The sequence below is a fragment of the Panthera uncia genome, chromosome E1, assembly GCF_023721935.1.
Source record: "Panthera uncia isolate 11264 chromosome E1, Puncia_PCG_1.0, whole genome shotgun sequence".
In the NCBI taxonomy this organism is placed as follows: domain Eukaryota; kingdom Metazoa; phylum Chordata; class Mammalia; order Carnivora; family Felidae; genus Panthera; species Panthera uncia.
Genome location: NC_064814.1, coordinates 25,127,900 through 25,140,135, shown reverse-complemented (window position 1 = coordinate 25,140,135; position 12,236 = coordinate 25,127,900). Strand labels below are relative to the sequence as shown.

Here is a 12,236-nt window from a genome sequence, read left to right as displayed (position 1 = left end):
GTGAGGTTAAAACGGGGCTTCTACTATCAGAGTGACTGTCGATTCTCCCTGGCAAGTCCCTCCTTGGTGCTGTCACCGAGGCTTTCTGGAGGGTCCGCTGGGCTTCTGGGTGAAAGCCAGTTCCTGTGCACTGCCATGTCCTTTGCATATGGCCAAGTGTCCTGTCCGTAGCTGAAGAAAGAGACACACAGAGTGGCTGAGTGCACCCTGCAGCCTCTTCCTGCTTTGACCTGAGACCAGCAGGGAGCCATGAAGCCTGTGTGCCAGGGATGAACTGCCAGCTCATAGAAGCCTCTGGTAGTAGGTTTGCTATTCCTGCCTCCTCTCCCTGGACGGGATTATGCGACTCCGTCCCATTGACATCAGGCATGGCCATGTGACGTGCTGTGGTCCATGAAGGAGGAGCCTAAGAGGCATGTACCTCTCTGAGTGGCTCCTCTAGGAGCCACTCTATTTCTTCCCTCTTCCTGTCACAGACAAGGGCTGCTCCTTCAGGCTGGGTCCCCAAGCAAATGGGGCCCACTGCGGACATGTAAGATGAGTGAGAGAATGGCTTTCATGGCTCCAGCATTCTGAGATTTGGGAGTTTTGTTACAGCAGCATCACCTAGAAAAAGCTGACTGATATAGTCCTGTACACAGCAGGTAGCTTGTCCAGGATGAGGATACCAAGTGTGCCTTTCTGGGAAAGTCTGTAGCTCTGAGCTGTCCCCTTCACAGACTCAGGCACTGCCTCCCAAGGGAGAAGTGGTAAGCAGTGCCCCCTGAGTCTGCCTCCCCCCACCGGGGCTCTTGCAGGGAGACTAAAGAGCAGGTGACTCTTCCCTTAGTTCCCAGAGCCATGAGCGGCTCCGAGGCTCTGCCCTTAAAGGGCTGCTGGTGTCAAGAGGGCAGTGGAGGAAGACTGGCCTCTCATAGGCAGATGACAGTCACAGAAAGGACAGGCCTGTCCCTAAGCACCCTGTCTGAATGGCCCAGACCAATTGCAGACAGAGCCACTTCCAGAGGCCAAAAGAGAGATGCACACATTTGCACACACATGCCTCCCTGCTGCCAGCTGCATCCAGGCTGTGTGAGCTGGGAAGGAGGGGGTGAGTTTGAATCCTGGGCTGAGAGCAATCATGTGGCTCGCCTAAGGTTGCACAGCGAATAAATGGCAACGTGGAACTTTCCAGGGCATTTCACAAATCCCACCTGAGGAGGAACAATTTTCTTTAAGGGCATGTTGGAAAGAAAATGAAAACTTGCAGACAAAATGTCACAAGGACTAGTGAGGAAAGGAATGGTCTTTTTATGGTGTGTCCACGAAAACAAAGTCAGGGTGACTTTTGGTTGACCCCCCCATCGAGGTGACGAGGGACAGGAGGCATGCAATGACAACAACCATGTTCTCCTCTCTGGGAGAAGAGTCTTGCCCTCCTGGCAAAGGAAAGGACACAGGAGGTCGCGTAGCCACCCCACCCCCACCCCCAAGGGTCTGAGCGGGAGCCGCGGAGCCCAAGTAAATGGAAGTTCACAAATTGAAAATTCTTCTGCTTCTGGCAAACTCCTCCCTCCCTAGCTCCGTCTGTTCTGTGTCATCGTTGAACATGTCGGGAGGGGGAGGTGCACGCCCGCACACACACACACACACACACACACATACACACGCATCTGTGCACGCACACGCACAAAACCTCAGAATACATGAGATCTCCCTCTGCATCAAGAAACGAACCAGCAGGCTGTTTCTTTATTTACTGAAACAGCCAATTAAGAGATGCTTGACAATAGGATCCCAGAATTTTAGACTTTTCCATTTATGTGAGTCTGGGTTCGTGGATAAGACATTCCAAATCGGCATCTGCCTTGCTAAGTCCTCCCTGGCTGTTTCCTGTCATGGGGCATAATGCTGGCCAGGTGCACCCGAGTTGCCGTTTGAGATATTGAAGATTTTTCTGTCCGTGGGAAGCTTGGCGGCTCATTTAACCAGGTTAAAGGGGAGGCTTGAGGATGGCTCGGTGCCAGAGCGAAGGGGGCTGGTCGGGAGCATGTGACCAAGGCAGGAGCCCATTCAAGGCCTCTGGGGTCTGGTGAGGCCAGACCAAGAGCTGGGGACTGACAAGAGGAGAGCCCACACCAAAGGTGGCTCCAGCCTCACACTCCGCTCCACCAAGAGCAGGAGATGAGGCCAGCTTCACGGGGGGCCCCTCTGTGGTCACACCGTCCCCTGCTGAGAAGGGCTTGATTTAATGCTCTGTTGTCCTGCCGGCTCGAAATGGTTGGTGATTCTAGGACAAAGGTGTTTTCATTTTGCACTGGGCCTTGCAAACGGCTGGTCTTGTCCAGAGGAGGCTTTGTCATGCCTGTACCCGCCAGCCACGCCAGCCACAGGACATTTGCTATTTGTAGAGGGAAGGGCTTGCTCGGAAAATCTAGAAGGAAGTCAGCTGGGCCCTTGCCTGCTGCGGCAGGCGGGTGTGTTGGCTGTGGTGGAGTCATGGTAAGGGTGTTATCCTCACAGGAAGCAAAAACCAGAACCGTGCATTCAAATGTTTCTGAGGAAAACTTTAGCAAGTAATCGACTGGTCACGTGATGCCCTGAGCCCCTCGCTTCCCCCATTTTCTGACCAGTCCTGAGAACAGAACCAAGAGGCTGAAGAAGGAAGCAGAGAAGTGCCAAGAAATGCAGAAGAGGGGGATGTGGTGAGCGACCCCTGCATGAGGGGTTCCAGCCGCAGCAAGAGAGACACCCAGAGGGACGGGGCCATATGGCTGCCATCGGCTTTGCTGCTGCTCTCTGTCCCAGGTGAGCAGGGCTGGGCAGGTCTGGGTGACAACGGTGTGGGGCAAGGTTGGTGTTGGGGAAGGGAAGAGATGAGGACACAAGCAAAGAAAGGAGGGGGTGAGCTCCGAAAAACCTCACGCAAACGAAGAGGAAGAGGAGTTGATGGTAAGTTGATGCTTCCCACAGGTGAGCACGTACAGAGCCCTAAAGAAATTGGCTACTTTAATCCTGATGACCACCATTTTGAAAATCAAGAAGGCTGTTTTTTAAAAAAATGTTTATTTATTTATTTTTGAGAGAGAGAGAGAGAGAGAGAGAACAGACATGGAGGAAAGGCAGAGAGAGAGGGAGACAGAATCCCAAACAGGCTTCGTGCTGCCAGCGCAGGACCCAACATGGGGCTCGAACCCACAAACCATGAGATCATGACCTGAGCCAAAATCAAGAGCTGGACACTTCACCAACTGAGCCACCCAGGCACCCCCTGTCTTTTTTTTTTTTTAAGTAGGCTCCACGCTGGGCGTGAGGTCTGAATTTACAACTCTGAGATTAAGACCTGAGCTGAGATCAAGAGTTGGACACTCAACAGACTGAACCACCCAGACACCCCAGGAATACTGTCTTATGCACCAGGCCAAGGCGAGGGGAGCAGAGAACTAATACTAATTGGGCTAATCGATGTGTTCACCCGGTTTTCCCCATAATCTAATCCAATTTTTATTGCAATCCTATGAAAACAAGAGACCATGATGCAGAGACAGGCAAATAATTTACCCTAGACCAATTCATGCAAGGCAACCAAGGTTCAAAGAGAATACGTTTATTGCCAAGATCACTGCTCTTCTTATAACACTTATATTCAAGGTCATCACTTTTTAAAAATAATACAATGGTCACTTACTACATAAGCCTCCTTGTGAATAGCTGTTCATGTATCCCAGGTGCTGACGCACCCCCCATGGGGGGCTCTGTGCCTCCAACAGGTCTGGGCTGGCCCCAGGGGCCCTGCACTGTGAGCTGCTAGATGGTGACACTGCTGGGGACTTGTCCATCCTTGTCTAAGAGTTCCCATAAACGATGTTTCTCTCTCTCTTTTTTGTTTTTGAACACTGGAAGGACAATATTTTATTATAAAAGGGGAAAGAATCAAGACAACTCACCAGTTTGCTCTGATCCTGTGAAAACACAAATGTAGCAATTAGAAATCAGAGTAATCCGATGTCAGCGCTAACCGTCAGAGCCCAAGGAGGAAAAATCTTTATTTCATTAATCCCATTTCCCCACCTCTAGCTGTATTAATCAAGGTGCACCAAAACCCTTAAAAATATCACTCCCGTGAGATTGAGCCCTGAGTCAGGCTCTGTGCTGATAGCATGGAGCCTGCTTGGTATTCTCTCTCTCTCTCTCTCTCTCTCTCTCTCTCTCTCTCCCTTCCCCTCCCCCACTCGTGCTCTTTCCCTGCCTCTCAAAATAAATAAACAACAAAAAAAAAACTTAATATAAATATCACTCCCAAAATAGGACACTAAAACTCAGAACATAAAGATACTCTGCATGATAAAGCTGAACAGAAAAACACACTTTAGACTTTTAAAACTTGACCAACTTTTAAATAATATTGCTTTACAGAGATTATTTAATGTAAAAAATTTAGGGGCACCTGGGTGGTTCAGTCAGTTAAGTGACGGACTCTTGATTTCGGCTCAGGTCATGATCTCACAGTTCATGGGTTCAAGCCCCCATGTTGGGCTCCATGTTGAAAGCTCAAAACCTGCTAGGGATTTTCTCTCTCTCCCTCTCTCCCTCTCTCTCTCTTTCTGCCCTTCCCCTGCTTGGTCTCTCTCTCAATAAATAAACTTTAAAATAATAATAATGATAATAATAATAAATTTTAAAACTAATGCACATTCTAAACATCCAGTTTTGGTAATCAAGATAAAGTAATTTTATTACAAATTTCAGGATCTAAAAGTAATTTGTTACATGTACTAAGATAAATCTGAAATGGCCTGTATCAAGCATGTGTGTCCTGCATAGTGACCCTGTGATCCTCAGGCATGAAAAGACACAGTCCCACCCCTCCCCCTTTATTGATGTGATCAGCCAGATGAAAAAAAATTATGCTGAGTCTCAACTAGTACATACTGATTAGGATCATTTTGGTTTATCACTCTGGCATTTAGATTATGAAGAGTTCAGGGAAAAAAGCCTCATTCTTGAATTCTGATAAGCCAAACTAAAGTCTCAAGGGTGGCCTCCAGAAATTCAAGGTTCTCTTTTCCTACTTATTTCAATAATACTTAGGAGATTTTCTGTATTTATTTATTTTTGTTTAAAAAATTTTTTTTAATGGGGGCGCCTGGGTGGCTCAGTCAGTTAAGTGTCCGACTTCAGCTCAGGTCATGATCTCACAGTCTGTGAATTCAAGCCCCACGTTGGGCTCTGTGCTGACAGCTCAGAGCCTGGAACCTGCTTCTGCTTCATATTCTGTGTCTCCCTCTCTCTCTGCCCCTCCCCTGCTCATGCTCTGTCTCTCTCTGTCTCAAAAATAAATAAAAACATTAAAAAAAATTTTTAAATAAAATTTTTTAATGTTTTTATTTATTTTTGAGACAGAGAGAGAAAGGGGAGAGGCAGAGAGAGAGAGGGAGACACAGAATCCGAAGCAGGCTCCAGGCTCCAAGCTGTTAGCACAGAGACTGACAGGGGGCTTGAACTCACAGGGGGCTTGAACTCACATGCTATGAGATCATGACCTGAGCCGAAGTCAGATGCCCAATGGACTGAGCCACCTAGGGACCCTGACACTTTCTGTATTTAATAAGAGTTATAATTCAATTGGTCTGTAAGCCCAAGTCCAAAAGTCCTTGCCCCCTGGCAAGAGGCCGCACAGGAGCTGGTTGACCAGTAAGACTAAGACCAGACAAAAGGAAAACACACTCGCCAGGGTTGTAGACAATGACCTTCCAGCAACAGAGACAAGCCCAGCAGGATGGCCATACACAAGAGGGCCTGTGGAGACCTCAAGCTACGCCATCCTCCTGCTCCTAAAGGAGATAAATCTCTCTCTGTCTACCCGGTTACTTGCCATTACACTTAATAGGCAGGTCTCTTTTACTTTATATTTATTTTTTTTTAAGATTACCAAAGGCTTCGACTTACAATTGGAGCTGTAGGAAGCCTCTGGGGCTTGATGGGTACAGAGCAAGCACTGTCCTGTAGGATCTTAGAGAGAACCGGGGCCGGGGAGGAGCAGTGCAGCACCCCAGAGGTAGCTGAGACAGGGGGGAGAGAGCCCTCAGGCTTCAGCAAGGAGAAGGTGGAGAAGAAAAAACACAAGGAGGGTTGTGGGGGTGGGGGCGGGGGAGGGGATGCCGGGCTGCCTCAGGGTCAAGGTCAGGGTCTAGGTGTAACAGAGCATTTCTAACAATGTTTTCTTACCCAGACTTGAGGAAGCAGCTCCAGATCTCGAAGGCTAGGGCTTAAGCAACTGAAAGAGTAGGTAACATGGAAAGCCAGTCCTAAAGCGTCCCTGACCCCATCAGAAACGCAGAGAACAGCGCCCCCACAGCCTGAGCCTGGGACAGCAGCAACTGCACACGGTTCAGTGTTGTGGCTCCCAGTCTCCCCAGCCAGAAGCCTGCCTCGGGAGGGCCTCAGACTGGGGCATTTTGCCCCGTTGAGCAAGGTTCCTCAGCCTCTCCACTGTTGGCATTGGGGCTGGACCATTCTGTGTTGAGGGGCTGCCTTGTGCGCTTCAGGATGTTTAGCGGCATCCCTGGCTTCTGCCCACTGGATGCCAGGAACAACTCCCCACCCCTCCAGTTGTGAACAACCAAAAATGTCTACAAACATTCCCAAATGTCTCCTGGGGGAGCAGTATCACCCCTTGCTGAGAACCACTGCTTTGCAGATTATTGGTGGGAGAGGCAGACAGCCTTGTGTTGTAGAATATAGGTCAGTGAGCCACTTGAGCTTGCTTGCTGGGAAATCCAGTGAGAAAATGCAAGGTATTTAAAATGAGGAAGCAAAAATTAGTTGGGTATTTTGCCCAAATAATTTCTCACTGTCCTTTTGCCCTGGGTTAACCTCCTTCCTTGTTAAGAACAGATGAGACAATGGGGTGCTTGGGTGGCTCAGTCGGTTAAGTGTCGATTTCAGCTCAGGTCATGAACTCATGGTTTGTGGGTTCGAGCCCTGTGTCGGGCTCTGTGCTGACAGCTCAGAGTCTGGAACCTGCTTCGGATTCTGTGTCTGCCCCTCTCCTGCTTGTGCTCTGTCTCTCTCTCAAAAATAAAATAAACATAAAAACATTTTTTTAATAATAAAAAAAGAACAGATCAGACAATAGCTGTTCCTTGGCGTAATGAGGACTCCTCAGGTGCCTGGGACCGGCATGGCTCTCCAGGCAGGAAGCACAGGGTTTAGGGGGCTGGGTCCTAATCACTTCATACTGGAGCTTCCTGGGTGACTGGGGGAGGGAGGACATTGTCAAAACCTTGGGTTTGGCAGAAGAGCTAGAGATGAGGCCCAGGGCATGGCAAGGCTGGTGGGTGACTGCCGAGGGGTGGGGAAGGGAGCAGTGTGGAGCAGGGAGTCCCTAAAGATGTCAGGTGATGGCAAGTGTTGCCACAGGTTTCTGTCCCAGGAAGGACATCGAGTGTGAATGTCCTTGAATCAGAGCCCAAATGAACCCCTTCCTGATGGTCTCTTTCTACCCCTGGCTGACTCCCATCTCCAGCATGACCCAGACATATGAACAGGAGGTCCCATCTATACAAGCAGGGATTATAAGCTTGGGGCTTACAGGTGATCATTTGGGAAGGGGACATAGCCAGAAGCTGAAGGCTTCCTTCTAGCTCTCAATACTGTGCTTCATCTAGACTTCCTTTGTTCCCATTCTTGCTTCCTGTTTTCTATTCCATCTGTCCATCCATCCATCCATCCATCTGTTTATTCAGAATATACTCAGTGGCTTCATTCAGTTCTTGGTAATTGATGGACACAGCCATTTCCTCTAGGTACTGACAGGTCTGGGGACCCAGAACCTATCTGAAGTCACCCAAAATCTTCCTCTCCCTCCACTTCTAAGTTGGCTGAGCCCACACAGGCTCTCTGTGTCTCAGAATCTCACACCAGGGAGCTTCAGAGGTCTCCCCCTTGTGTCCACCTACAACCCATACCTCTCGGTTCCTGACCCTTCCCTCCTTGAGCCTTAGGGTGACCTCTGGGTTTCCAGGGGACCTGACCCTCAAGGCCCCTCCAGTCGAGGCTCTTCAGGTGAAGAAAGTACCGATGGTCTTTTTCAGGCTTCTCATCTCTGAGTGGCCCCAGCACTGTGACAGGCACCGAGGGGGGATCCCTGAGTGTGCAGTGCCAGTATGAGGAGAAATACAAGGCATTTACCAAATACTGGTGCCGACAACCATGCTTGCTACTTTGGAACCAGATGGTGGAGACCAGAGGGTCTGAGGGAGAGGTGCGGAGTGGCCGTGTGTCCATCGTGGACCATTCTGCAGACCTCACCTTCACAGTGACCTTGGAGAACCTCACTACAGATGATGCAGGGAAATACAGATGTGGGATCGCGACAATACTGCGGGAAGAAGGACTCAATGGCTTCCTGCCTGACCTCTTTTTCCAGGTTCAAGTGTTTGTTTCCCCCAGGTAAGACCCTACTTTCCTCCGGTGCCCCTGAAGAAGGGATCTGAGCTAATTAATGCCTGCAGAGCACCTGAGGAAATCTCAGCTCGGGAGAAAAGAGCCAGCCCCAGTGTTTGTGCCTTAGAGACTCAGTGGGCGTGCTGTGTGGGTGTGAGTGTGTGGGAAATATGGGTGGGTGGGAGTGTGTGTGTGTGAAAGAACACGTGTGTGCATGCATGTGTGAGAGAGTATGTGTGCGAGTGAGGGTGTGAGGGACAGTGTGAGTGTGACATCCAAAGCCCTTGCTGTTGCCCCAGGTCCTGACAATATTTGTGGGCCTTGAGGACTGAGGCTGGTGTCGCTGCAGAGGGTCCTGTGACATGTGCTTCTATCAGGCCCTCCTGTCCTCACAAGACTGCGTGTCTCCACCTTCAACCTTCCTTGAATCGACCTCTCCGGTGTTCTGCCAAGGGGGACCAGGCAGGATGGCTGCACTGGCTGGAGAGGGGGCACCTGAGGTCTCACTTTTGTGCCAACTTTCAAACACTCCTGTTTCCAGTGAGATGAGGGACACTGAAATGCTTCATGGGGAAGGCGATGGCTCTCTGGTCCTGGTTTATGACCTGTCCATCTGCAGAGGAGATTGGTATGGCGTGGGGTGGGGATACGCCACACTCTGGCCAGGTCTGTGTCTGGCAAAGGGGAGACAGTGGTCCCGGAACTTCCAGCCCAGTCCCTTCCCTGAGTTCCCCCTGCTTTGTGAACTCAGAACCCTGCAGGTGACAGGTGCCTAGCTAGGGAGAATCATGCACTGGGCACTGGGCCTCTGTTTTTCACCATCAGCCTTCACGATAGCCTCCAGCAGCAAGAGCTCTGTGACATTGGGACCTCCAACGTCCCTGGTAGTGAGCACAGATCCATCCAACCCCAAGGTAACATGGGTGTGTCCCAGTGTCCTTTACCACTGCCTGGCTCCTTCCCTAGGGAGGGGCTTCCTAGATGCAAGTTTCCTCAACTATTCACTCATTCAACAAGCATTTAATTTGCTTGTTATGTGCCAGGAACTGATCTAAATGCTAGGAATATAACAGAGAACAAACAGGCAAGCCTGTGCTCTCAAGAAAGTCCCATTCAAATGGGTGGATTTAGACAATGGGTAGATGGATAGAAAGACAGACAATTAGATGATACGGATAGTTGATGGGTGGATGGATGATGGATGGATGGATAGATGACAGATGGATGGATAGATAGATAGATAGATGGAAGAAAGATGTCCATTAATAATAATTCCTACGGAGGAGAATTAAGCAGGTGTCAAGGATAGGGTGATGGGGCATGTGGGAAGATTATGGGACATGATGAAAGGAATCAAGATTCATTGAAAACAAATAACCAAGAGACTGTTTCAGTCTGAGTTTCTTCAAAATCAGATCTTGAAACAAGGACTTACGTGCAATTCATTTATGGAGAGGTGATCCCAGGAAGTATAGTGAGGGAGCTGGGAGATGGAAAAAGCCAGCAAAGTGTAACTTTGACAAAGGAGCTATCACACTAGCAACTGGGCTCTGTCCCACTAGGTGCCCTGGGAGATACCACATAGGACATAGGACATTCCTCAGAACTCTCCCACTGAGTGGTGAAGAAGCTGAGGTAGTGATCCACATACATCTATTCTCATGGTGGAGGAAGATGGCGGGCTTTGCTATTTTCTTAGAGTAATGAAGGAAGGCCTCTCAAATGAAGAGACATTTGAGCAGAGACCTGAAGGAAGCAGGAAAGCCAACAAGCAAGAATCTGGAGAAAGAATATTGCAGGCAGAGAGAGGGTCACTCTTGGGACCATGGATTCTGTGGCATTTCTGGCCTATTCTGCTCAGCAAGCACACATTCCTATAGCTAGAGAGAGCCCTCAGGCAAAGAGATGGACGAGTTGGAGGTGGGAAACCACTGGCGGGTCCAAGAATACCCACAGCTGGCGGGAGCTCAAGCAGGCAAAGAGCACATGAACCATGGTGCCAACAGGGTTTGCAAGAGCCCAGTGCATCAGTGGAGAGGGGCAGGCATCAGCCAACCCCTCAGGCTGCGAGCCAGGCAAGGGGTTGGGAAGGTAGAGAGCTTAAACAAAGGCCCAGTGTGGGGGAGGGGACACAAACATTTGTGAGGAGCTGAGGTGGTATTAAGTATTGGGACCCAGGGTGTGAGAGGATTGCCAATGAGCTGAATTTGGGGAGGTCACTCCTGGGGCTTGATGTTGTTGAACAGTTTCGGCAGAAGAGCTGCTCCCATGATGGACAGTATTGAAGGTGAGTCAAGATGAATTTGAGCGAGGAATTCACTCAAAGGGGGCATTTCATCCTTGAAGTAGGGGCCAGCAAGAGCTGAGTTCCTGTGAGTGTTGAGGACTGTGGGTTCAGAAAGCTGTTTCCGGGGGTCTCCCTTCCTCTCCATTCTTCACCACTGCATCCTCTTGCGTCTGCTGCGTCCTGACGCTCAAGGTCAACTCTTGAGCTGAAGGACAGGAGTCTGTGGCCCTCAGCACGGGGCTGTCCGGCCCTGATACCAACCAGCTTGGACATTGATACTGACTTTTGAGGCAATGGGACCTGAGCACAATAGCAGGTGGGGAAGAGGCAGAGCCTGGGCCTCTTGTGGAGGAGGAAACTCCTGCCAGTCACCGTGTTCCTCCTACAGGTCCCTGCCTGACCGCGTCCACTTCCTGCTCCTCATATTCCTGGAGGTGCCCCTGCTTCTGATTATGCTCAGTGCTGTCCTCTGGGTGAACAGGCCTCAGTGGGCAATTTGTGGGAAACACAGTCAGCCTGATGACGACGGCCTACAGCCCTCCTTGCCCATCGATATCCTGTCCAGAGACATCACTGTTCAGACTAGAGAAGGAAGAACTTCTGCCCCCAAACTTTATTTCTCTTCTCACTTTATTGCCAAAAACTTGTAAGCAAAGCAAAACGAAACAAAACAAAACAAAAAAACAACCTTGAAAACATGTAATGAAATATATCACACATACAAAAATGTGTGTATAATGTAGATGTGCCTGGTGATTGGCTGGGCAGCACGCGGGAAACATTCCACAGGACCCCTAACTTGCCAGCAGAAATTGGTGCCAGGCACAGACTAGTTGGTCAAGGGATCCCAAAGTGAGGGCCCGCTTTTGGGTGACCTCGCCCTGCTGAGAACCCTCAAGGCAGCCTCTCAACTCAACATTCCTTCCTTTCTTCACTCGCTCACCAAGTATTCACCAAGAGCCTATATAGTGAAGACTTATTTCTAGATTATGGGGATAGAGCAATCAACAAAACACGAGCTTTGTGTTCTAACAGTTGGTTTCAGAAAATAAAGACATAAATAATACTGGTTTGTAATAAGTGTCATGGAGAAGAAAGGGTAAGAGTTCAGAGGATGGAGTGACAGGGGACAGGGACAGCCTCTTGGGTAAGAGCCTCAGGCAGGTGAGGGAGGGAAAGTGGAAGGGCTGAGCAAAAGCAAAGCTCAGGGCAGGTGAGCACCCTGACTGAGGCCAGTGGGGCAGGAAGCTAGGAAGTCAGGTAGGTGTGGACAGGCCAGGCGAGCTTTGGGTGGGGGAGTGGTGGGCTGCATCTTCTGAGAGATGGGGAGCCACTGAAGGATTTCAGCAGAGGAGGCTCCAGGATCAGATGTGAAGATGCCAAGGCATTCACTTGAGGATTGGTTCCTAAATGATCTCTGACCTCTGAGAAATCACCCAAAACAACCCCAATCTGAGCTGGGTTCCTGGGAGTGTTGATGGCAGGAGAAGGAGTGGGGCTTAGGGTAAAGAAGCTCTTTCTG

The 12,236-nt window shown here is 49.8% G+C and overlaps 1 protein-coding gene across 1 annotated transcript; it reads left to right on the top strand.

The window, feature by feature from the left end:
* The first annotated feature begins 2,619 nt into the window (after positions 1-2,619).
* Positions 2,620-11,876, top strand: LOC125927410 (protein CD300H-like). The gene is made up of 3 exons (XM_049637753.1): positions 2,620-2,787; positions 8,076-8,433; positions 11,103-11,876. The coding sequence occupies exons 1-3, from the start codon at positions 2,700-2,702 to the stop codon at positions 11,362-11,364; spliced, it is 708 nt and encodes a 235-aa protein (XP_049493710.1). The 5' UTR covers positions 2,620-2,699; the 3' UTR covers positions 11,365-11,876.
* Positions 11,877-12,236: the final 360 nt, after the last annotated feature.

Coding starts and splice junctions, on each gene's coding strand:
- LOC125927410 (XM_049637753.1), top strand. CDS start 2,700: ATGAGGGGTTCCAGCCGCAGCAAGAGAGACACCCAGAGGGACGGGGCC. Junction 2,788..8,075: donor GCTGCTGCTCTCTGTCCCAG/GTGAGCAGGGCT, acceptor GGTCTTTTTCAG/GCTTCTCATCTCTGAGTGGC. Junction 8,434..11,102: donor CAAGTGTTTGTTTCCCCCAG/GTAAGACCCTAC, acceptor TTCCTCCTACAG/GTCCCTGCCTGACCGCGTCC.